This window comes from Falco rusticolus, chromosome W (assembly GCF_015220075.1).
Source record: "Falco rusticolus isolate bFalRus1 chromosome W, bFalRus1.pri, whole genome shotgun sequence".
Taxonomy (NCBI): domain Eukaryota; kingdom Metazoa; phylum Chordata; class Aves; order Falconiformes; family Falconidae; genus Falco; species Falco rusticolus.
In genome coordinates this window covers 9,050,338-9,076,509 of record NC_051209.1, presented here as the reverse complement: position 1 = coordinate 9,076,509, position 26,172 = coordinate 9,050,338, and the positions used below count along the sequence as shown (strand labels likewise).

At 43.4% G+C, this 26,172-nt stretch overlaps 2 protein-coding genes across 15 annotated transcripts in view; one reads left to right on the top strand and one right to left on the bottom strand.

Annotated features, from left to right (window-relative positions):
* LOC119140757 (ubiquitin-conjugating enzyme E2 R2-like) overlaps positions 1-22,711 on the top strand; it is a 28,512-nt gene extending 5,801 nt beyond the window's left edge. Inside the window, exons 2-5 of the mRNA XM_037372330.1 lie at positions 11,122-11,208; positions 13,533-13,630; positions 18,309-18,443; positions 19,582-22,711. Coding sequence (XP_037228227.1) covers positions 11,122-11,208; positions 13,533-13,630; positions 18,309-18,443; positions 19,582-19,801 — 540 coding nt within the window. The 3' untranslated portion in view covers positions 19,802-22,711. The remainder of the gene's footprint in view (positions 1-11,121; positions 11,209-13,532; positions 13,631-18,308; positions 18,444-19,581) is intronic.
* A 1,312-nt stretch (positions 22,712-24,023) lies between these two features.
* LOC119140748 (ubiquitin-associated protein 2-like) overlaps positions 24,024-26,172 on the bottom strand; it is a 79,141-nt gene continuing 76,992 nt past the window's right edge. For 9 of the 14 annotated variants that reach the window (XM_037372304.1, XM_037372295.1, XM_037372296.1 and 6 more), the window contains 3 exons: positions 25,914-26,105; positions 24,959-25,161; positions 24,291-24,377 (listed from right to left, as the gene is read on the bottom strand). In XM_037372304.1, coding sequence (XP_037228201.1) covers positions 24,997-25,161; positions 25,914-26,105 — 357 coding nt within the window. In that variant the 3' untranslated portion in view covers positions 24,291-24,377; positions 24,959-24,996. Of the gene's footprint in view, positions 24,378-24,958; positions 25,162-25,913; positions 26,106-26,172 lie in introns of all 14 variants that reach the window. The other 5 variants (XM_037372302.1, XM_037372303.1, XM_037372309.1 and 2 more) reach the window with 1 other exon arrangement.

The following is a 26,172-nucleotide window of genomic DNA, read 5'->3' as shown; positions in this document are numbered from 1 at the left end:
TTCCATTTGGAAAGATGGAGCACTGTCAGTTTGCATAATTGTCCCATTGTTTGGCTCTTTTTCTATGAGTTTGCATTGTTATACAAGAAAAAATAAATATTCATGCTATTTTACCTTATCCAAGGATCATTCTGTGCAAAGAACTGAGCCTCTTGAAATTTCTTGCCTAGTATTGCAGTGATGTTATGCTAGTGTAAGAGTGTGGGACCACATCTGTAACTTCTCAAAAGCTCAAGCATGTTTTTACCTTGCTGTTTCTGAAGTCATGCTTACATTGCCTGCTATTTTACATAGTGATATATTCGCATTCAGTATCTTCTTTTTAATAGCACTTTAGGACTACTGCATGATGCTCACTTTGCATCTAAAGGGTAGGAAATGCCAGGGGGGAAAAAAAACCCACATGCTTGCAGAACCTTAACTGTAGTCTTTGATATGCAGTTTGGCTGTGTAGTTTATGGCCATTATCAGGCATTCATAGTAATTAATAGTATAGACTAAACAGTGGAGACTATGTTGAGCTTAAGTGTGAGTTAGTTTGCTATATTTCAAACTTACAGATGGGCTGGTATGTGGCTGGACTGGAGGTTATGTGACTCAATATAGCAGGCCCTTATAACTTGAGCTATATGTGATCAGGTGTGTGCATATACATATGCATGTGCACAAATTAGCTTGCTATTTCCAGAGTGTTACTTCATTTTTAAAGCCTTAGTGTTTTATCTAGCATTTTGAGTTAGAATTGCAGTTAATCTTACTAAGCTCTTGCAGTAGTGACTTAGTGAGAATGTTTCATCTCACCAGACCAGTTTTAATAGTAATAACTTTGGCATTGTGTACCCTCCCCTCTGAAGCACTAGTAGCCAAGATGAGCCAAATTGATTGCCTATCTCCACATTTTCTGAAATATCTAAAATGCATGAATATTTGACCAGTGGCCTACAAATAGGAGAAAAATGATAAAGTTACTGAATTGGGGTGCATGTGGGATATTTTGGACTCTTGCTTGACTTGAAGAAATGTGACCTTAAGACTTCCTGGATATTTGGGGTTTTTTTAATTGAGGCTATCTCCTGAAGAACAAGGGGAACATAAAGGGGCTGTGGATGACACTTTCAGATATCATATATTTGTAATTAACAAAGAGAAGGTTGTCCAGCAGGCAGGCTGTGTCTTTGTGTCTTACTCCTTAAGGTTTTAGTACTAGAAGCATGATGTATTCCCATTGGTCTGTTTTGTTCTCTTAAAATTATACAGGCAATTTAGAAATTCAGGTAAAGGGCTTTTGCTTAGGAAACCTAAGTTCGTAGCAGTAGGGACACATTTGCAATAGCTATGTGACTCTTCAAGATGTATCCCAGTTAAAGTATTTAAAACATTTTAATGTGCATTGTAACAAAATAGAGGGGGTTAAGATGCAAACCCTTTTGCCATTGGAAACTCATTGGAACAGTGTAAAGCCCAGTGTTTAGCCAGTTATGCCACTTGACCCAAGTCTTCTGTGAAAGACATTTCTCCATTGTGCAAAAAATCTTGGTTTTAAATTAATTCTTAGATGACTTTGCAGCTAGAAACCTTTTGTGCTCAGACCTAGGCCAAGGCTGTAATAATATTCTCTTTTGCAGTGTCATCTCTGGCCTTGTCAAAGCAAAAGTTATGCAATGGAGTAGCTTTGACTTATAATACACTTTGTGAAGATGCATTTGTTCTTGCATAGTCTGCTCATATAAGCCTCTAATTCATGGATGTAAACTACACTGGTGTGCGAATGTTTGCTTATCTTTGCTAGAATAACTAAGTATTCACTTTTAATAAAAGAATGGGCTTATGTATGGAAGAAAAATGAATTTCATCTTAGCGCTCATGGTTACTTCTCTTGCAGAATAGTAACTGTACTCACACTTAGTAGCTGAATGCCTTTCAGTAGTGTATTAAGAAGTATAACTTTAAAGGTACAAAACAGACCTTAACCTCTCAAATGTCTTGTAGTTATCTAAATCCCTTCTAACTTGTCATTTATGTGGTAACAAAATGCCCATACCAAAATGTTTCAGATGGTGTGTGGTGCTTTTCAGTTAAGGTGAAAAAGTCTTGTCTGTTCTTAGACAGCTTGCTGAAGTGTCAATATCATTACCTAACCTCTTTTGTTGTGACCATAAGTTATTTAAGATGCTAAGAAAAAAAAAGTCACTGAAGCTCAACTCTTATTGGAAACTTAGTGTTCAAATTCAGTGGATCATGGTAACATTTCTTCTTGTATAATTTTGTAAGTGTCTGTTTCTTGAGGCAACCATAGTAGTCTTTTGTGTTTAAACAATTCTCTATAGAGGACCTGTTGTCACTTCTTTGAAAGACCAGTGAACTTCTAAATGAAAGTAGGTGTTTCATATTGCTGTATGATCTCCATTGGAGTATATAAAAGTTTTTAGACCAATATAGAGCATTATTTCCATTTCTCAGTGCCTGCCAGAAATCTTATGTGCTTCAAAGTTTGACAGATTTTTTTTTTTTTTTCTGTGAAATGTAACTCTCTTTACCTGCTAGTAGCAGTCTTTCATTTGTGTGGAAGAAGCTTGGCTGCCTTTGGCCTGAAATACAGCACTAGTGGCACTATTGGGGGAAGTTGGATAGGTGGGGTAGACTTCACTGAGTCTGTGAACATTCTGGCTTTTACATTTTGGGGTTGGCTGGATTATTTTGGAAAACTTAATATTGAAGTTTGTTTTGACTCTCAGAATTATGGGCAGACTTATCAGGAGCCTAAAGACTATCCTCAGCAGGGTCATTGTGGAATGTCACTCTGGAGCTCTATTTTTAAATGGCAACAATAGCACGGTTCATGGTCTTGAACCCATATAATCAATGGCTGTTCTCCACTTGGAAAGAGATCGTAGTTGTATTGGCTGATACTAAGGAGGGATGGGGTGAGAAGGCTGCTAGTCTTGGCTGCTTTCTTCTGGATGTTATGGAATAAGTCTGGCTTCTAGTGCTATTGGAAGTGATACTTGGATTTCACTGATTTGAAGTAGCCCCCTTAATGTTCAACTTAAATATTAACAATAATTTGTCCATCCAAGTTGTAGGCTTATCCTGTGCTTGTGTATTTAGTTGTTCACTTTGGTTTGCAGAGTGATATGCTTATGCTTGGGCTCTTCAACCAGGGACCATATTTTGCCTGCAAGGGGCAATTCAGTAACAGTCTGGCAATAAACAAAAGCTATGAAAAGCCATGCTGCTTAATGGTAATGTCCATGGAGACCACAGCTAGGCTGGCTGCTGTAGGTATGTGCTGCCTGCCTTAGCCAGAGAGCTTCCTGATGGCAGTTGTAGGTGTGATGCTAAGTGGTAGATCGGGTCAGGTTGGGGTAAGGGTAGTGAGTAACCATCCCAAAGCATGGCGTTGCCTGTTCCCAGGCCTCATGGGTGTGCAGTGATATGTCACATAGGGATATCTTCAGCAATATTTGGCACATTTGCCATACTTGATCTTGCCTGCTGTCTGAGTAGGTAATGCCACATAGCTCTGTGCAATGGCAGAGGCATGGAGGAAGGCTCTAGTGTGCTTGGCCCAAAAAGACCTGTTGTTGTGATGCTACCAGACCTCTCTATCTGACTTAGGCTTGGATTCCCAAAGACCATCTCAGGTGTCTCCCTCTTAATCTCTCTTCCTATACTGGACTGACTATATTTTGGGACATGACTGAGGGCTAATATAAGGTCACCATGTGTGACCTGATTAGAGCTCCTGGTGTCTCAGCCTTGTTCTATTTCATCTTCCCCTCTGCAGCTATCAGCTTTGAGCATGTGGGTGGCTTTCACCTGTTTCCAAGAGAACACTGAAATATTTTTGACCTGCCTGCTTCTAAAATGGCTAGTTTCTGCTATTAAAACAAAAGTAGGCTTGCTGGTGACGCTAGGGAGATCCTGTGAGTTAATTTCAGCAGATCCAGCAAAGCTCTGGATGGAGGTTAGTGGATAGAAAAACTCTTGAGATGTTGGAAGGCTGCATCAATTCTGTATCTTTAACTCTTGTATGCACCAATTTATTTGTCATTTCCTAGCTGTCTTATACCCCCCAGTTATGAGCTAATGCATGCTGAACAAGTAAGCTTTGGTGTTTTTTTTTCCCTTCTCATTAAGTACAGAGTTCTGTACTCTAGAAAGAATAGATACAGTATGCTTCCTAGAACAAACTATAAATAGTGATTTTGGGGTTTTTGCGTTGTAATCTAAACTGCTTTAGTAAGTTAAGATGAGGTTTAAAGTATATTATTGACATGCTTCTGAGTTCTGTTGAGCTTGTCACCTGAAGTGCAATTACCCAGGCTATACCACAATGCTGAGCTAAAAACACGTGGGCAGAAAGCCAAATGCTACACTTAGCAAGCACTTTAAATAGGAAACTACAGTACAACTGATTTGCAGGTACCTTTCCTTTTATAAGGAAAACTACCAGAGGCTGCTTTGCCTTAATTATGAATGCATTGATAAATGCTGTTGTATAGTATTTACCTGCTAAAATAACATTTGGTCACAGCTTAATGTGATTGTTATGTAGAGTTTGAGGTTTCAGGCAGACTATAAAGTGTCTTCCTCCTTTAGTTTTGTTAACTCTGTATTAATAGGTATGATAAAAAGACTACATAAGGCTTTCTCCAGTGGTGCTGTGTCAACCATGACTAACCATCAAGGTTCACAGTACTAAACAGTTGAGATAATTTTATAGTGTTTGTCTGTATTGCAGCAATGGCACATTTCACACTTGACCAGTCTCAAGCACAGTAGTGGTCTGGTAGTGACAGTATGATATTTAACACTAGTTGTGAATTGACCAAGTTTGAGTAGTTTTTTGTAGCCTGTGCTTAATCCTGTGTTGCCATGGTTAGACTGCTACCAGTATCTGTGCTAACAGATGCAAAGCTAGTACAGTTGCAGCTGTAAATCTGTGTAAGTCACAGCAGCAAGGGCCATGTAGACATAAACTTGGAAAGCTGCTCTTGAATGGCTTTGAATGCTGATAGTACAAAGATGCTGGTAGCTTGGTTAAATTCTACCACCAAAACTTGGCTTAACTGTTTCTGTTGGCTTATCCCATATTTTGCAAGATGTAAACTCTGATTAAAGCTCTTGTGATTGAAGTTGTGATGCCTTCTTTTTTGGGGCTCTAACATAGATGGATTGGAGGAAGGGGAGTGCTATGCAGGGTCTTATTTCCCTACTTTTATTGTTATGAAGCTCCTAGAAACTGTATTGTATCTTCTGAGGACTTTGCTCCTTGCTGAATTGGCCACCAGGTTTCATGGCTGCCACAGTAGGAGTCTGACAGCTTAAGCCTTGCTTAGTTAAAGCATACATATAGCTATGGGGATTATACAATTATTTGTGGAAGTTCTGTGATCTTTTTAAAGACATGTATATGGGCATACATTGCATACGAGTAAGGCCTAGCTGAGCTTGGTAAGTATTATAACAAATATTGAGCCACTCTGCTTTTCTTGGTAACAGAAAGCAAAATAGGAGACTTCAGTGAATTATTGAGAGTGACATCATGAGCATGCATAAAACTGGTTTGGATGTATACACCTGTGATTGAATCTTCCCTTTCATAGCTTAAATTCCAGGGCACTAAGGCAATCGGACTTCTTCCAGCCTTACAGGAAACCTCACTTCTGAGGGTATAATTCAAACAAATCTGTTCCTATGAAAGGAACAGGAGATTCTTAGGACAGAAGATCTCAAAGGCTTTCTTTTCTGCAATTTCAGTAGCTAAATTTCAAAATACCAGATTCTGGCAGCTGGTTTCCTAGAAGTCATGGTGAACAGAAGGGAAGCCCAAGATAGATAAGCTGAGGTGCTGGTATTGATGAAGTGGTTGTCTTGGCAACTGCAGTCACTTAAATCTCTAGGAAAATAAATAGCAAATGTTAAGATTGAGAAATGGTGATAGGTTGACAGAAGAACCTGGAGCAATGAGCAGCTTGAGGCTTATCCAAGGAATTGATTTGACTACAGTAGGAAGCTGCTGTTTTCAGTGGTGGGATCCTTGAGTGATGCAACCTTGATGGTTCTCATCTTGTAATGATAGTGTGTCTGGTTGCCCTCTTCTTGCATGAAGTAAGATCCTTGGAGAAATGCTGACCTCCCAGAGTATGTTCATTCTCAGAAGAGTGGCAGATGAATGTGGTGTGAATTCAGGTACTACTGGAGTACTTAATTTTGCAGCCCTGTTGTTCAATGTAGTTGTACAAATATTGCAGAAATTCAGAAACCTTATGTATATGCATGCCTTTGTATAATAAATATTGGGCTGCTTGTTGAAACGGTGTGCAAGTTAGGAGTGATCCCCCTTGCACCCAGCGCTGCAATAAACATACCTGCTTTATAATTCTCCTCGAGTTGTAGAGTTCGATTCTGCACATCACAGGTACCCAGGATATCAATCCTGTGCACACATAACTGGAAGTTTTCCACATGTGCTGCTAGAGATGCCAGTAATGTAGCATGATACTTTGAATAAGCAGCCTCAAATATTCCTGCCACTGCTCCAGTAAAACTATTTTTGTAAATAAAAGAATTGGAAAACCACTCTTTTCTGAAGTGTATGCAAACAGTTTCTAGAACAGTTGCACTAATGTTAAGAGTTTTACTGGTTCAGGTACCGGCATCCTCAGCTATACCTGCAGTAGGGCTATTTAAAGTGCCAGATTTTCCTCTAAAGCAGAGACCTAAGAGGAGATGTATGATCTGAAGTAAAATTTAGGTGCAGTATTGCCAAGTATCTTTGGCTCCTTCAGCAACTATTAGACACTATAGGGAGACTTAAGTTTCACACATCTGAAGTTTATTCTTCCTATTTTGCCCAAATGGGGAAGTCAGTGTGTTTATACAGATACAAATAAGAACAGTCATCTTTCTGCCCAGAAAAGTCATACAGACTAGCTTCACTATATAACACAGTGAAGGTTGAATTGGAGGCAGAATCTAGTAATATTTCGGCATGGGAATTCCCAGGGAAGTACAGAAACATCAGTATGATGGGAAACTGAAATAGCTTTAGCACTCAGCTCCTGTGGTCAAAGCTGTTGGGCTGGCGGCTTGCTGTATGCAAGAGGACCAAATAGTTCTGTTTGGGTCTTGTATAGCTGCTGGTAATTGCCTTATCTGTGATGAGGTGGCAGACAAATACAAAACCTGAGTGAAAATGGGCAGGTTATAAAAAATATTTGGATGGCTCAGGATGCCACAGTTTCCAACTCAATCTCTTTTTCTGGATGCTACATCTCCTGCAGTTGTTGCAATGATGGTGTTTTTCTGCAGTGTCATGTGAAGTCAAACTGACAATAAAAGTAATGGAAGTGAACCTGGCAGTTGTTAGCCTAATGTAGGTGAGTGTTCCTGTAATCTGCCCCTCTGCCTGAGCTCTGAGGGCACTGACCTGCAGTTTTGGGAAAAAAATTGGCAAAGCAACACAGATGTGTCTTGGGTTTATATGAAGGAGTTCAGAAGTCTGGCCCCATCTAGAAATTATTTTGCTTTGCCATTATCAGTCTGGTACATATAGCTGAGGCAGGAAAAACCTCTCTGTTGAACCATGGGCACTGCAGTACTGACCTGTGCACAGCTGGAAATGGGCACCTGCTGGCCCTGTGCTGGTGGGGCCATGCTTGGTTGTGTAATCAGGGAGGGGAACTGCTTCAAGAGTACAGGTGGCCTCTGGCTGTAAGAAAATTCTTATTCAGCTTCCAGCCTGTCTCCAGCAAGCTCTTAACAGGAGTGTTAACAGCTGCTGCGTCTGAAGCTTTGCCCTATCCAAATAGAAGTAACAAACCTGAAGTGCAGGCACTAATAAGGATGCCAGGGAGCAAGGCAGTAAAATGGGAAACAAAGTGACTGTGCTGGTAGCAATAGTCTTAAAATGTGTTGTGGTGTAACTTGGAGGCTTAAGTTCTTGTGTGGTAACCATAACTGCCTATAAAGGGCTGAATCTTTTGCCAGGTTGGTCTATTGAGTGTAACATCAGGGGAGTTTATTCTTTTTCTAGGGACTATAAGCATGACTAGTTAGAAATTGGGGAAGGAGGGAATGAGTTGATGACTTGTCTCCACCTTCCTGCCCATTGAGTATGTTCAATGGTGCCAAAGAGCCATGGTGAGCAGGCAGCTAAAATCAGGACACTGAAATAGGATTATTACTGTTCAGTTTAGGTTCAGCTGGAGAAGTCAAGCACGTGGTAAATGCAGTAATGGTTGGGTACTTGTAGATGGGGGACTGAGCTGCATCTTTAGTCCTCCTAAACGAACTTGTTTGGCCGTAACTGAGCTAACAACAAGCTGCCCTAAAACTCTGTCACTCTCTAGTACCTAGCAGTACCTGGCTGAACTTACTAGAAATAAGCTTAGATAGCTGATTTGCCTTACATAAGTGAAATTGTAGGGGCAAAACCTTTCTTTGAGCTACTGCTTTATTTAAAAATAATTATTGCTTAACTTGATCTTTTTGTCTTGACATGTTTAGAATTGGGCTTTTAGTGGGGAAAAAAAATACCTGTAATCCTGGCTGTTGCTGCATCTTTTGGTTGCCTAGAAACTATACCTGTGTAGAAAACACATAGGTTCTGCTGAGGAATCTTGTAGCTAGCTCAACCCTGAGTTTTGTTGTCTCTTGCTTTTTTTTAATTTCAGTCCTTGGGCTGTTTTATGTCTTAAATTTTGCAAAACTGCACGTAAGCACAGGAATGGGCTTTCTTGAGAAAACTCCAGTGGTCCAGAGGAGTCTGTAGCTACATGATACAAATGCTTGAGCTGAAGTCAATCTGCTCTGCCTTGGGTAAATCCCTGCTCTGCTCCTAGTGCAAGGTGGCATGTTGTAGAGCCAGGCGCTTCCTTGCTGCAGCAGCCGCTCTTCTGCAATGGTGTGGTGACAAGAGGCACTTGCTTGCTGCTCTTGGAGCAATGCCATTTGTGTAACTGACCTTAAACTGTGGGCTAGGATTAAGTAGACGATAAGTTTTTGGTTGTGTGTGCTGTGGCAAATGACTGAGTCCTCACCTCACAGTACTTATGTAACAACCCCACATACAGTTGGTATTATGAGGGTGTGTGCAGAATGTAAAGCCACATGAGATGCTGAATTTGTTTCATAAAGGTGAACAGAAAACCTTCTTTTCCTGGCTACCTGGCACTCTGGCCTCAAAATTTGGGTTACAAGGCAAAAGCATATGCCAATCTAAGTAAAACTGTAGCCAGGTACTACTTGCTGGATTACTGATCCATTTTGTTTGCCTGCTTATGTTTTTGGGAATAAAACTTCTCATAGCTTGTTCTGTTGAACAAGGTCAGTGCCCCATATCAAAGTTGCATGGTTAAATCCTTAAGAGGAAGGGGGTGACCCAGGATTCTGCTCTTGCTGTATGTGACCTGCTTTTGGAATATCTTATTGCATTCTCAGTTGCACATGAGCCTGGCTGTGGTGTGGGTGCCAGGAGATGTTTCTCTGGAGGTGCCGCACCATATTGCTGGGACTTTCTTGGTGGGTTGAGCAGTGCCAAGGGTATTTGTTCCACAGCACAGAAACCAGTGTGTGAGTTGCCCTTTCAGAGGGGGAAGCATTTTTGGCACTTTATCAGTCTAGGTTCAGCCCTCTTTCCTACTGGCTGGCTTTTCTGACTGCCGTGAATGGCAGCACAGAGAAGTTAATATCCAGAGCTGGGATCTCTGTAGTCTTTCCACAACTGACTCAGCTCAAAGTCTTGCCTCACAGCTGGCTTCTGACTGCTGGAAGGTAATATTTGCTATTATTGCCCATCGATAATAAATCAGTACAACTTGATGAATCAGTCACAGATGGTATTCAGACTTGGAAATGCTTGTGGTGGCAAGAAATATAGTATTAGGACCACAAGTAGATGGACCAGTTTAACTCTTACACAAGAAAGGCAAAAAAAAAATCTTTGGATCTCAATTGAGCAAGTATTTAACAATTTTAATTATTCTTTCTGTGCAAGAAAAAAGCTATTGCACTGGCAAATGTAAAACAGGCCTTTTCACCTTAGCAAATGTTTATAGCATGCATTTGAACCTAGCAAGACAGCAACATCTTGAGTTCTAGCTTTTCAAATATAGTTTACCCTGTTAAACATAAGTTGTTGAATAATACCACTTGTATTAGGACTTGGTAAATGTCTTTTGCTTTGTTTTCTGAGCATTACCACTCTAGGTAAGGCCTGGTGTTTAGACTTCTCTTGCGCAGTGTTTTGCTCATAAGAAACAGTAGAGTTATACTATGGGCCCACATGGGCAGATTGTTTTGCCGATTGACTGGATACTAAGCAAAAGTGAACTCCAAATCAAATATAAGGATAAATGCAGCTCATTATATTAAAATACAATAAAGGAAAAATAGCACGCAATATGATAAAGGGAACAGTACTAGTTATTATGCACAATAGGATAAAAGAGCAATAAGAGCGAAGCATCAGACCATTACTGCAAAGCATTACAGAGACTGAGAAAAGGAGACATCACCCATTACCACCTTAACATCACCCAGGCCCACCCTTTTTTCTGGGAAGCCCCATTGCAGCCGGTGCCAGGAGTCTCTCGGTAACTGGGAAAATTCCTACGCAGTGTGTCCACCTGTAGATGAGGCTTCTGGCCCAGTCCCGGAGCTTGCCTGCCTTAATACTCAGTGGAAAACAAAAACAAACTTTTAAGTTTAGGCTAAGTGCAGGCGTGTACTATCTCATGGTCTGTAAGGTTCACACGTGCCAGGGATGATGGCCAGATGCCCGAGCATGGTGGAGTTACTGTTATGACACAGCTGCACACAATATTTATTGTCTGGATGTTCCTGCTCATATCTTGTTTGGGGGGGGCGTGCTCAAGACAAACAGCACCTGCTCATTGAAGTTGTTCTTGAGCTCCCTGTCCAAGTTAAGCAATCCCTAATTAAAGGCAAAGGCTTTTTCATAAGCAACAATCGATTTAATAAATTTCCACCACAGGCACTGATATATAAAGTGAACTATTTAATGGACTTAATAGAAATTTTTTCCATGTTTTCACTGCAGTTGTTGATTTATTTTTTTTTGTTTTGTTTCATAACTAAAATACTTTTTTCCAGGCTCACATTAAATTTCCTATTGACTATCCATATTCACCACCTACCTTCCGATTTCTGACCAAAATGTGGCACCCCAACATCTATGAGGTAAGGTGTTCCTTAATTTTTCTCAGGCATGTGAGGTTTTCTATGTCTTCAAACTTCTAGATGTATTGAAGGTACTAAATGTCTCTAGCCATAACTAAAGTGGTTATCTGTTTCTGTTTTTAAATGTCAGCTTCATGGTTGCAGAGTTAAATCTAAATGTTGTAGGAAATGCTGTTCCTGTAGGCAGGGATAGTCTTTTTTGTACCTTCAAGTGTAGCAGGCAGCCCCAGTGTGGTGGTTTGACCCTGGTGGAATGCCAGGTACACACCAAAGCCACTCTATCACTCCCCTCCTCAGCTGGGGGGGGGGAATATAACAAAAGACTTGTGGGTCAAGATAAGGACAGGGAGATCACTTGGCAATTACAGTCATGGGCTTGGGGAAATTAGTTTATTACCATTCAAATCGGGAAAAAAAACACTTCCCCCTCACCCTTCCCTTCTTCCTGGGCTTAACTTAATTCCTGATTTCTCTACCTCTTCCCCCTGAGCAGTGCAGGGGAACAGGGAATGGGGGTTACAGTCAGGTCATCACATGTTGTCTCTGCTGCTCGCTCCTTCTTCCTTGCACTCTTCCCCTGTTCCAGCATGGGGTCCCTCCCACAGGGGACAGTTCTCCATGAACTTCTCCAACATGGTTCCTTCCCATGGGCTGCAGGTCTTCATGAACTCTTCCAGCATGGGTCCCTCTCATGGGGTCACAAGTCCTGCCAACAAACCGCTATTAGCATGGGCATTCACCTGCTCCCGTGTGGAGTCCTCCATGGGCTGCAGGTGGCTATCTGCTCCACTGTTGACCTCCATGGGTTGCAAGGGGGACAGCCTGCCTCACCATGGTCCTCACCATGGGCTGCTGGAGAATCTCTGCTCTGGCACCTGGAACACCTCCTCCCCCTCCTTCACTGACCCTGGTGTCAGCAGAGTTATTTCTTTCACATAGTCTCACTCCTCTCTCCCACTGGCGCAGATTTTTTTTTTTTCTTCCCTTCTTAATATGCTATCACAGGCACTACCACCATCACTGATCACTGTTGCTATCTGTAGCTGTGATCACTGGCTTGGGCTCAAAGGCATGGATGCTATTGCTGTGAGCAGTGCTACTTTATTTTGGCTTCTGTGTGTTGATCAGTGTTGGAGTGTCTTTGGGATGTAGCTGAGACCAGGTGCATTAGGAACTGGCAACCTGTGGTCTTGAAAAGAACTGATCTGCAGCTTCTCTCTTGTTCCTATCATCAACCTGTACCTTGGATCAGGGTGAAAGGGGACAGCATGAGGGCTGCCCATCAGCTGAGGCTGTGCCACCTGAAGGTGTGGGGCTACCTCTGGGAACTTATAAGTCATCTCAGCAGCTGGCTGCAAGAGGCAGCAAGCTAGCAGGGCCTGGAGAGGCTACATCTGCTGGCCATCCTCAGGCCCTGTCTGCACCTTCACCCCATTCTGCAGTAAGGCACTGGGACCCCATGAACTCCTGGAGTTAACTTCAGTGGAGAGTATCAGCTGTGGTGAATACTGCTACAGCACTCTTGCAAAGTAATTGTCAGTACTGTTGCTGATGGAAAACTGGTTTTACAGGCCTTTTGAAGTGTTTATAAATGGTAGGTATTATGGAACTTTAAATCTATATTTGGGCAATAACACTGGTGAGTAAAACACAACCACATAATCCTCAATCTGTATGGTTTCCACACACTGCCAAAATATTCTCTTCCTCTTGCATGCTGGAGAAGGGATTTTCAGTGAAAACTTCAGATGGAATCTCCTGCTTTTTCACCTGGTATTTCAAACAGCTGTGTCCTGGGAGAGCAGTTTAAGCCTGCCCTGTGCCATCTGTTCAACCCCTAGGAGAAGCATTGTTTTGATAAATGAGCTAGTAGAGTGCTAAACTCTTCAACTCAAAATTCCTGTAGCTAACTCAGCCACCACTGGGAACAATATTTATTTTTTAAATTCTACTTTGGGTTTCTTGTGATTAGAACTAATTTCTGTCACTGACAGTGCTTGCTATCTGGAGACTAATTTAGTTTTATATGACTCTAATTTCTGGTTTTGCTTGCTTTGCTACATTTTTTTAAACCTTTTGACTTGAGATTGTTTTGTACCAATTTGCAGACTAATCCTGTTTAGCAAGGGAGACTTTTGAACATATAAATACAGTAGACCCAGGAAAAATTGAGAAATGTTTCCAGTTCTTGCACATATTTTTACTGATACTTGGGGCGTCCATATCAACAAAGTTAAACTGCTCAGATCATAGTCAGTGTTGGAATTGAATCATCAGACCTCTGCCTCAAGTCAGGTTATTCTCAACTTTTGTTTGTCTTGCAGAATGGAGATGTATGTATTTCAATTCTTCACCCACCTGTAGATGACCCACAAAGTGGAGAGCTGCCATCTGAGAGGTGGAACCCTACCCAAAATGTCAGGTAACTGAGTCTGATGTACAGCAGTGACCTCAAAGGCCTGTTGTCTCTCACCAAGACTAAGGCCTGTGTTGGAAAAGGTTTGGAAGACTTTGGGTGCTTTAGGTATTGAATTGGGTGGGAATTGGACTTATCAAGCTGTCTGAAGTGCTATGTCCTCATGCTGGGTTAACAATGTGGAGACTTCTCTCCTGTTCATAGTTTGCTTTAAGAGCATGAAACCCTATCTCAAATGTTCTAGTCTTTCCCAGTCCATGTTATCCTACACTTAGTTTTTTCAAACTTCTCTAAGATATCACTAGTGGAAAAGAACGTTTTTGGGTATTTGGGCCCAGTAGGAGTAACTTTATGCATAATCCTACCTACTGTTTGCTTTCCAGTATTTTTGTCTCCTGTCCTGCAGCATGCTATCGTGAGCAGTTAGCCAGGTAGTTTTCTTCCTGCCAAAAAAAAGGATCACACAGTACCAGAGGCATTCAAGGCTAACCTGTCTGTTTTTTGGAAACACCAGCTGAATTTCATTACAAGACTGCCAATAAAGAAATGATGAAACTAGTATCAAGTAGCAGCTCACTAACCTGTGTAGCTTGAGTAGTAAGTGATGTAGTGGAAAAACCTTGAAGGTATTTCCTGTTCTAACTTAATCTGTTTTATTATACAGATAAAGTTAAAGTAATTGTCTCCTAGATTTTTAGTGTATCATATGCTTTCTTTTGGAGTGATTTATTAGATGTTGATTTCCCAACTTGAAATCCGTTATTTATTGGTAAATCCACTAGGGATCTCAGCACACCTGAGGGAGTGCAGTGATTTGAAAAGGGTTGCCTGATAGGTTGACTCAGCTTTCATCTAACTCTGCTTCATGAAATTAATTTGAAAAGAACCTTTGTCAAAGCAAAGATCTAGCAATGGGGATTTATTGGATTCTTGACCCTTAGAATATGATTGTAACATGTACACTCTGCAAAGTGCTGAAGTAGAGCTAATGTGGCAGGAGACTAGGAATTGTAGCAGTCACAAATTATAACTACTGATGTTCCTCCTGGCACATGCTACTTCAAGGTTAAAAAGGCTCAAGAGAAATGGTGCATCCTAGCTGTGTAAAGTCATGAAGAGTTGGACCTTTAGAGCTTGAGGTAAACATTATCCAATCCATCTGTACCAAGTACAAGTGAGTATGAAGCAACCTCTCAAAGTTCCAGTTCGGATTTTTAAAAAATTATACACTGTTTTAAGTTATGTATTGCTAATTATGTTCACCTGTTCCTCTGCTCACATGGCTATTAAACTTTTCATACATCTGATATGGTTAGGGCTAGATGACAAGCCTCAAGTCATAGTTAAGAAACAGCTTTTGGCATTACTTATAATTACTCAACATGTATGTATAATATATACAACCCTAAAGATTAGCACCATGAGAAGTTTCATGCCAGTTCTCAGATTTCTGCTCTCCCTTACCATGGTGTGGTTTTTGGTGCCTGTTCTTGGAGTGTGTTGGGCTTAAGGGTGATACTTGAGGAGAAAACATTCCTCAGCTGTATTAGCAAGTAGAAATAAAAATTGTCCTTTACTGTTAGCCTGTTTCCAGCATAACCTGTTGGGTTAAGTGCCAATAGAACTGCATCCTGCTGGGGTCCCATCTGGCTCTGCAAAGCTCCAGAGTATCAGAGAGAAGGCAGTAGGGCTGAAGGTGTGGGAGCGGAGTGTGCTTGTCTGTGTAACCTATGGTTTTTCTTCAACTTCTGGATTTTGTAAATCCTGCTAAGTATTGACTGTTTACTATAGATGACTGGCTGAAGTGTCTGGAGGGGTGTGTGTCATTCTTCAACTTTGAGAGCACCTATGCTTCTACCTCTAATGGTGTCAAGTATGCTCATTAATTTTTTTAAACATAATCAACATGGGCTTTCCCATCACTCGGAGCTAGATGAGGCAGACATAAGCAAATGTGGTAAACATCCAGCAAGATGTGAAGGAATGCAGCTGTGATCTGTGTGGCAGAGAATACTTGTGTCCCATCAAGCTGAGGAAGTGGTGGCAGGGCTTAGGGATTGAGGCTCTTTTATCATTTAAGTTGCCAGTCTCCATATCTCCCATGGCATCACTCTGTTCTGAGGTGCACAGACCAGAACTAAGCACAGTATGAAAGATGTTGGTACATCTGTATCTTGTGAAGATGGGTGATGCCCTGTCTTACTATTGCTTTGTTTCCTGAGGATGCCTGTTTTTGCTGGCTTTTTTAGCTGCTTTAGTGCATTGAGCTGGTTGCAGAAACTGTCCGGATCTAACATTACTGTCAGTACAGCCTAAGCCAAAACCTCTTACTTTATATCGGAGAGTAAAAATGTGCTAGGACAAATCTATAAGTACCTTTAAAGGTGACTCTGAGAAACTACAGTGTTAGGTAGTAGCTGGAATTTAAAAAAAAAAAAATCCTTTTCAACAAGTTATATAACAGGATGTGCTGATTGTGAGCCCTAGCCACTCTACACAATGTCTGTTTTGTTTAAATTCATCTATGTCTGAGCCTTCTGTTGATATGTGGAGAAAAAAGGTACTTAACAGGTCTGATTCCTTGAACCTCTACTGTTGCCTCTCCTCTGCTGATAAAGGGATGTAGAGGGACTCACTCTGAAGACAGCATGGTAAACACTTAGTGGCATGGCAGCTGATGAACACACTGTTCCCCAGAATGGGGTTGGGGATTTAAGAAAGCAGAAGGTGGGCTTGAAATCCCTGCTCTTCATGCAAGCAACATGCATAAAACAACATGCTAGAATAACCTTGCCTGAGGGAGAAACAGATCCCTGACAATATTGCAGAGGGTCAGCCTGTATCCAGACCAGCACAGTTTATATCTGATGCTGAGGATGTTCAGTCATGTGTGGTTGAATTTTTTGTGGTTTTAGTCCTGTCAGATCTCATGTGCTGAGATCCCTTCCTGCTACTACTGTACCTTGTTCACCTTGCTTGCTTACAGCAGCAGGGTTTGAGTGGGAGGAGACTGTCCAGCTCTTAAGGTATTAGCAGTGATGGAGTTGATCTAATGTGCCAGTTAAGAATGAAGAATGCAGAGAGCCTCATCTCTATTAGACAGCTGCTTTGGTGTATTTCAGTAGCTTTGCACTGATTTTTGGAGTCTGGGGCACTGCATGGGAAACTGGCTTCTCACTTTGATGGAAGTGTAGCAGAGCAAATGCTAAATCCAGACACTAATTCCTGTCCTCAGTCTTCCCTAGACTTTGCTTGCTCTACAGTAAAGCTGCTGCAATTATGCTGGAGCTGATATGTTGGCTTTACAGCCTGCTTGCTGAGAATCAAAGGCTTTTAAATGAATTCTTGAGATTAAGTAGAAAATGGTCTCTCTTCTGCCCATCATCCTAGTCTGACCAGACAATTTTTTTCCAGAGCTGCTGTTCTTTTTTCTTACTGAATTATATCACTTGGAAAGTAAATTGCATATGAATTTCCTGAAAGCTGTGCTGAACAGTCTGGCCAAAGTGTTTAGCTTCAAAACTTTTCAAGAAACTCTGCATCCAAATGACAAAGCATTTCCTGGAATTGTATCTTAGTTATATGATCTGGTAGATGTGCTGAGCACATCTGCTCTGAATGTGCCCCTAAATCAATACAAGGACAGCTGGAGCTGTAGTCTCTTCTGTTCAAGTTCTGCAGAGCAGTTGGCTATGTACTACTGTATTTCAAGACTTATTCCTGGTCTCTTGTTCTTCCTTTCCATTCAAATCAAAAGCTGTTGCCAGCAGGACCACCTTGGACATGTGAAGCTATTGCAGTGGTAGCTACAGCTAGGTGGCTGGGTGTGTAGAGCCACCTGATGGAACTTGCTGTTGAGTCTTGTGCTGCTTGTGGCACTGTGTGAACAGTGAAGGGATGAATCTCTGAAGTGCAAAGGGTTGTAGGAAATGCAGGAGAAGGGTCTGGGTGAGGGAGGTGGTGGTTGCCCCTAGTAAATGCCAGCAGAGTGGGGCAGCTAGGTGCTAAAAATCCAGGAAGACAGTCACATAACTCCCAGCAGACAGACAGGCTCATGCTAGCTTTGAGTACCAGCAGCTGAATCCTACTGGGCTCTTGGTGGCTTGCTTGGGTATTGAAAAATATCTGCACTGTCTTTCCCTTGTGCTTGAGTGCTGCTATAGCAGCCTTAGTGTGGTGCACAGGCGGAGACCTGGCTGCAGCTTCAACCTCTTAACATGCTGTGGGGCAGGGAAAGCAGTGCAGCCTCATCTGATGGCCTTGGGTTGTAGCAGTCCTCCCTACATGGGGTAAGCAAGGAGCCTGGCTTTCTGCTGGGAGGCCAAATGTCATGAGAAACAGGCTCACTGAGCAGGTTTCCAGCCTGGTACCACCTATGGTTGTTATGGACAAGCTGAACTCTGGTCTAATGGAAGCTTTGCCTGCTTGCTGCCCCATCACAAGCATATGCATAGATGTGATAGCCTGTCATCAGATTAGGTCTTTGAGATTTGTGTTGTGTCATCTTCCCTACGCTGATGGCCAGGATTTGAAGTTCATAAATACCTGTTCTCACTTCAACTATTATCCTTCACTATCCTTAAGTTTTGACTTTAAACAAGTTTCTGATGCATCACCTAAAGAAGCTGTCAGCATCCAGAATCCATGAATGTGTTAGCTCTGACTCTGTAGTTACCTCTTTCAGGACTATCTTGCTGAGTGTAATCTCTCTGCTTAATGAGCCCAACACCTTCTCTCCTGCCAATGTGGATGCATCAGTCATGTTCAGGAAGTGGAGGGACAGTAAAGGGAAAGACAAGGAGTATGCTGAAATCATAAGGTAAGCTTTGCCATGTGTGATGCTGTGCTACTGGCCTCCTGCTTTGAATCCTACAAAACAGGCTGCTTGCAGAATTTGCTGAAACCAGCTTCTCTGTGTGGTTGCTCCTTTGGAAATTAATTTTACAGTCTTATTCCAAGCCCATGTTTCTGGTCCCTCTAGGATTTTCAGCATATGGAAGTGGTGCAGGCTTCTGGAACAGGAGAACTGGGCTGATCTATCTTTGAATTGTTCTCTTTTAGACTAATCTGGCATGATGCTCTGAAAATCTATTGGCTGCTAGTAAATCCTAGTTGAAGGCCCCGCTTGCCTTTGAGTGTTGCTTGCATTGCTTGGGATGTGATTCAAACTGACCGCATCCTACTGATTCTGTGCTTACTGTGCTCATGAATCATAATCTTGTCCCTCCAATTTGAAGGAATATCAGCAGGATTTGGCAAGCACTTGTAAAGCTGGATTTGATTAGCTGGAAGTACTGAACAGTCTTGACTATTCTTTGAAAAGTTTATGGTTCATCCTGTAGGGAGATGATGTAAACTTGAGCCAGGGTTGCTGTAGAGCAGCAGATGGGTGGCCCATACTGCAGTGGAACTGCTGTCATGCTTGCCTGGGGCAAGACCACATCTGCATTGACTCACCTAGCTGGGCATGCATGATATACCCCTGGTTGGAGCAACACAGGGCAGTCAGTAGCTGGCCCCAGCTGTTCAAAGAGCATTGCTGGGAGGTTATCTTAGTCCCCTCTAGCTCCATTGGCTTCAGCAGAGCTGGATGTACTCCATAAACAGAATATGGCAGACTGAGCATGTGGGTGGGGGTGAAGGGGACAGGCTGCTATCTGTTTGCCTCCCAGCAGGGAAGCAATGTAGGCCAGCAACAGTTCACAGCCTGAGTGCTGCTGGGAGGCAGTAGCCAGAGTCTGTCCTGGGGCAATGTGTGCTGCAAACACTCTTGGAGTGCTTCCAAGCCTGGGGCTGCAGGAACTAAATCTGTTTCTAGTGCTGTTTCAGCCAAACATCAGCTCTCCTGACTGAGCTGTCTGGAGGGCTGGGCTGGGGCTGGCTGGGAGGTGGGGAGTTGAGCCACACTGCTGCTGGCACACAGCCCTGCTCATGTTGCTATGTCCTCCTCACCACAGGAAACAGGTTTTGGCCACCAAAGCTGAGGCAGAAAAGGATGGTGTGAAGGTCCCCACTACACTGGCAGAGTACTGCATCAAAACTAAAGTGCCTTCCAATGACAACAGTTCAGATTTGCTTTATGACGACTTGTATGATGATGACATTGATGATGAAGATGATGAGGAAGAGGATGCCGACTGTTATGATGATGACGATTCTGGCAATGAGGAGTCGTGACCTGCTTCCTCTATGCCCCTGTACTGCCCTGCTGACTGAGGCCAGAAGGGAGCAGCGGTAACCTAGCAGCAGTTCAGCAAAAAAGTGTGTGTGTGTGGGTGGGGGTGTGGTCAAAAAAACTGTCTACTGCTGTCTCCTGTTGTAAGGATCTGTTTGCTCCTTTTTCTTTTTTTATGGACCTCTTAGAGACCTTCCACAGAATGTCTGAATTCTTGCATTCTTAACCCTTTCATCACTGTATTTTTTTTAAAAAAGAAACTCCCTTTATCACTTCTGAAATGCTCATAGCAAAACAGGTTTGCTCATGTTTAGATCCTTGAATTAAATAGTCTTGCAATTAGATGTTTTATGTATTTAAAGCTGGAACAAGCCAATTGGAAGCTGGGTTTTCAGGAGCTCAAGTGCTGTGTTTATTGGGAAGAAGAAAAAGCTACACAAAGCAAATTGCCAAGGTTTAGCTGTTCCATATACAATAATAGCATGTGTACACTGGTTTAGACTTGTGGTGGTGGCTTTTCCTTTTATAAGGTGGGGGGCAGAGAGTGTAGAGCTACTGTGTCTTGAGCTTGATGGGATGTCACTGAAAGGTACAGTATTCCTTTTCAGCCTGCTCAAGCTACAAAATAGCTGGCCCCTGGAGCCCCAGAGAGCACAATCAGCTTTGTCTCTGAAAAAGGCTTGTGATATGAACCCTAAAACACTTAATGCTTCACGTCTGTACAACTGAGCCCTGGGTTGCTATTTATTTTTTTTATTTTATTTTTCAGACTAGATTTGGGTTGAAAAAGTTAGCCATGCTGCTGAGATCTGCTGCCAGCTGCCCCTCTCCTGAGGGAGGAAAACAGAAGTACATTCTGCTGCCCAGCATGCCAGCCAGCATTCATCCTGAACTTTGTTTTTTGGTAGTAGAAGAAACCAATAGCCTCCTGCCCCAGTGCTTGCTAGCTGCCCTTGCTTCCTTCAGCCCAAGTCCAGTCCTGGCCTGAGCCTTCTGTTGCATATGTAGGTCACATGTTGGTAAACACAGCCCTGCTGTAGTTCTGCAGGGTTGGCAGAAGTCAAAGCTGCCTTTGGTGCCTGCCTGGGGTGGCCAGGCTGTCCCTGTGCTGCTGGGGCATGGGGCAGAGGGGATGGATGTGTGCTGAGCTCTCCTCTGCCTGCCTGCCTGGCTGGTGCATAGATGAGTGTGTGCAGTCCCACAGGTGAAGGAGGCTGCAGTGCTTTTGGACTTGAAGAGAAGGCCAGTGGCAGGGTTTGACAGGCTATTTAAGTGTGCTTCAGCTGGTGCACCAAGCTCAACCTCCTGCATGTTTTTGGGAGCTCAGGGCAGAGACTAGGTCCTTCCCTTGTGGGCATAGGGAGATCCTGCATGCTTGTCTGCAGAATCCTCTTCCTTAGTCCCTCAGTATCCTCACCCTATTACAGTGTGCTCTTCTTGTTGACTGTAGTGCAGTGGCCTGAATTCAGCTTTTGCATGATCCCTTGATCAGCAGCCAGACCTGTCTTCCTGCACTGAGCTCTGGTACCTCAAGGAGCAGGTCTAAGGTGCTGGCCCTGCTTGAGTGAGACTCCCCATTCCCACAGGTACAGTGGCAGTTACTCTTATCAGAGCTGCAGGCTCAGACATTTGTTTATGCCTCCCTTCTGCATATCTCAGGGTTTTCAATGGTATGTCATCAGCTGTGTTCCCTTGAGGGGTGTTTTGGTGGGAGTCAACTTTGTTCTATCAGCTTGGGGGCTGCCTCCTGGGGGAGGAGCAGGATGATAGTGAGCAAGCTCAAAGCCTGCTGCCTAGAGGAGGGGAGGAAGGCTGGTAGGGCATTTTTTGAAGTGAGCAAGGTGGATGTGTTTTCATAATGTTGCTTGGTTGGGATTTACTGCAGCAGGGACAGTCCCTGTTCCTCTGCCCCAGGGTGTGCTGGCAGTGCATCCCTCTGCCCCCTCAAGTAAAGGTAGCCCAAGTGGTGATACCTTGTCCCCTAATGCTCCCCATGATGGTCTGCCCTCCTACTTGCATGTTACCTAAGGAGGCATTGGGACCCTTCCTGAAGTGGCCTGCATGGGCTGATTCAGCCCCTGGTGCTTTTTGGACCTGGCAGCAGGGCTCCTCTGCATCTAGTGATGGTGTAGAACACCCCTCAGCCTCACTCCAGCCCTGTGAGAGCAGTGCCAGTGTTGGCAAATAGGCCCCTGGCATTCCTGGCTGCTAGGACTGGTCTTGGGGCTGCACTGGGACAGGGACACCAACCTTCAGCTTTTGGGGGGCTGTTGGGAGGTGAAGGAGCAGAGTATGGCAGTGCTGGCTGTGCTGATGACTATCTGAAATGATACTGCATCTTTCAGGATTTCCCTTGTACTTCTGACCGTCTTCACTGTATACTCTCCAGTGACTTTTATTTTCAAGCTTGATCTTGTAAGATGCATTATCATAACTCTTCTGTTACCTTTTTTTAAAGGCAAAAATTCATCCTATTTTGAGAGCTCCTACATTAACCAGGTAAATCTTCCCCACTGTCCTGTGCAATGTCATTGCTTGTTGACTTGCTGGTTTCCTTTTTTGAGATACAAACTGAAATATGAGTCTTTTCTTAAACTATTTAAGAAATTGTGGAAAAAATGTTTACCTGATCTGTGTATTCTAGGGTTTTTTCTTAACTTTTTCTTCTGTCTCAGCCAGTATTAATGTTTACATTTGCAGCTATATGCCCCTTCAAATGCAGTTTTCAACCATTCTGAAACCAGCAGGGTACACTAGATTTCTTAGTAGTCTTCTTAGCTGAAATCCCAGATGTTTTCCTTTGTATAGTTCTTTCTGGCAAATTAACTGATGCATCTTTGTGTTGTCTTCCCCTTCAGTAGTTATATTTTGTCTTTTCTGCACACCTGTCTAATAAAAATGAAATGAAAATAGCCCTGTACTGTTAATTATTTGAGCTGATTTACTTGTGTGGGTTACTTGAAGCTTTGAATAACAGTTATTCACAAATTCAGTGCTGCTCAAATATCAATGCCTATATAAAATAAGGTTATGGGAAAATAAAGCTACTAGTTGCCTGCCTTAACTGATTTAAAGCACTTTGGCAAATGGCCACAGACATACAACTTCACATTTACCCACCTCTGCTGCATAAGGCCAGCATGCTCAGGATGAGCCTGGGGCAGGAGCCATCACCACTGACCTTCCTCCTGGGGGAAGGCCATGGACCAGATAGGCAAAACACAGGAGGGCAGTGTTGCAGCTGTACTCCCTCCTTACCTCCTCCCCAGGCACTCAGAGCACAATGCTGGAACCCACCAAAGGCAGAGACATGATGCTTAATGGCAGAAGTCAGGGTGCTGCCCAAGATCCCATGCCCTCTGCAACTGTCTGAGCTCTTAAGACCTTTGTGATGGACCTAGCCACTGCTCTTACTCCCAGCAGAAACAGGTAGAAGGGGACAGGCTGTAAAAGTAAAACTGGTCCTGGAGCCATTGAAAAAATGCAGACAAACACCAGTGATAAATTTAGATTTTTATTAGGTGGAAGAAGGGCTAAGAAGAAATGAAATTCCTAAAACATTCACCATATTGGTGCAGGACAAGAAGGACCAAGAGTTGCACCCATGGTCTTGTTTTAAAAAAAGAGGAGGGAGGGATAGGTAAAGTTTCCATCCAGTAACTCCAGCTTTCCTGGGCAGAATGGTACAAGACACAGTTTTGCTGTTTGGGTTTTGGGGTTTTTTTGCCTCTAATGATGTAAAGAAGGTTCTAGGACACACTGAGCCATCTAAACTCTTGCTAGAGAAACAAAAAACCCCCAAACAAACAAGAAAAACTTTTAATTTAAAAAAAATCAAAAAATAAAAAAGTGCCACAGTAACCAAACTGCCCATGACAGTTGGCCTTCTGCAGGAGGGAAGGAAAAGACAAAAGAAAGGGGAAGACCTACAAAACATCCCCCAGCCACCTCCACCCCCTTTTAGAGTAACAGCTATATTGGGGGCTGGGGACAGATATCAAACCAACAGGACTTTTTTTGGGGGGGGGGGGGGGGGGGGGGCAGGCAGGCCTCCTTATTTGCCTGAATTTAGAACTGCATTAAATAAATGGTTTCCATCTTCAAAAAAATAGCAGTTTGACAGATTTCTACAGCTTAAAAAAAAACCTCAAGGATGGATGTCCTGGTGCAGATGGGTAATGAATAATTAGTTTTCCTACAAAGAAAACAAAACAGGCTGCAAGATGCAGAAAACCACATTTAGGCTCTATTACATTTACAAATACATACATACATATTACATACAACAGCAACTCAAAGAGAAAGCGAGTCACATGGATGGCTGGCTGCAGTTCTCCCTGCACAGATAGACATTTGGCTGAGCAGTTACTTCTAATAATTCTAGGAATGAGCTACAGCTTTTATATTTTTTTTTTTTGCTTTTTTTTTTTTCTTCTTCCTCCTCCTCTCTGTTCATTCTCTCCCCCTTCCCCAATTTTGGATTTAGTTTGTCCAGTATGGAGAAGTACCATAGGCAGTTTTGGTAGCCTGAGACTTTTGCTGCACGGTGCTGGGTTGGTTGCGTTGGCCAGATCCACCCTAGAAACAGGAAAGGAAGACGACACTGTTATCAGCTGCCATAGCAGCAGTGCTCCCAGGAAGACAAGCCTAACCATACATTAGCACAAGAGCTGCCGCCCCCAGGGACAGCCCTGATACCCACCAACACAGCAATGCTCCCCCCAAAAGGATCCATTTCTGCTCTGCAACACCTCCAATGTCTCACAATCCAGGACAAACAGCCAGAGACACCAAGCAGGAGCATAGGAATGCACCATCCTACTGCCCCCCACCCAAGACAGGTTTCAAGCACAAGGCAGGCAAAGCACAGAAACTGAAGACAGCAAAAGAGCTCTCTCAAGGTGAACAAAGGCAGCGTACCAGCCAAGGATGTCCCATATTCAGAGAAAATTAATTTCTTATTTCTGGACTCTAAGGCAGAACACACTGTTTCTTTCAGGGAAACATTTATAGCGAGAAAAGAAAATGCTGGTGAAACCAAATTAAAAATTGGAGCTAATATGCAACCTGCAAGGGGATGCTTGATTTTTCCCCCAGGGTTATAATACAAGTGCTCACATCCTGCTCTCCTGCCGCAGCCTGGGGACAGCAGCACCCACCTTGGCTTCACACCTCACAGCCCATCTCTCCACACCCATCAGGATGACCTCTTCACAGAATCACAGGCTGGCTGAGACTGGCAGAGACCTCTCAAGGTATCTTGTCCAATCCCTCTGCTCAAGCAGTCACCTACAGCCAGTTGCCCAGGACCATGTCTAGACAGCTCAAAGGATGGAGACTCCCTGGGCAACCCATGCCAGTGCTTGGTCATCATCCCAGTTAAAAAAAAAAAAAAAAAAAGTGTTTCCTGATGTTCAGAGGGAACTTCCTGTGTTTCAGTCTGTTCCCATTGCCTCTGGTCCTGTGCCACTGAACACCTGGCTCCACCCCCTTTACACCCTCCCTTCAGGTATTGGTAAGACCTGAGCCTTCTCTTCTCCAGGCTGAACAGTCCCAGCTCTCTCAGTCTTTCCTCATAGGAGAAATAATCCAGTCCATCATTCCTTGTGGCCCTTCACTGGACTCTCTCCAGTATATCCATGTCTCTCACACTGGGGAGCCCAGAACTGGACACAGGACTCCAGGTGTGGCCTCACCAGTCTTGACCAGAGGGGAAAGATCACCTCCCTTGATCTGCTGGTGGTACTTTGTCTAATGCAGCCCAGGATACCATTGGCCGCCTTTGTGGCTCATGGTCAACTTACTTGGTGTCCACCAGGACCCCCGAGGCCTTTTCTGCCAAGAAGCTTTGGCCTCCAGCATATACTGGTGCATAGGATTGTTCCTCCCCAGGTGCAGGACTTTGCACTTCCCCTTACTGAACTTCATAAGGTTTCTTCCCCAAGCTGGTCAACAGCATGAGTTTGTCAGTCTGCAATCATTGTCAAGGCCCTTTCCCAATGAGCGAAGCAAAAACCAGAAGGAAGCAAAAGCCCCCAAGACCCTTCTGGGATGTGAGTGGGAGCAATCTGCCCTCAGACAGACACACTGTAGATGTGAAAAGGACCAACGCACCTGCCCATCTTGCTGAAGATGGTGATGCAACATCTGGGAATGAGGCTGCTGATGCGCAGGCAGGATATGGAGAAAGGGAGCTGGAGCATAACCTGGGGCACCACCAGGGTTCAGGGGCCCAGTTGATCCAAGAGCAGAGGGCAGGCTGAAAGGAGGCGGTGTGCCAGCATGGAATCCCTGCTTGTCAAATGTCTGTATAGGAGGCAAGGGGGATCATGTCAGAGACTGGTGTGAGCAGCCCCATGGGTGACCAGACAAG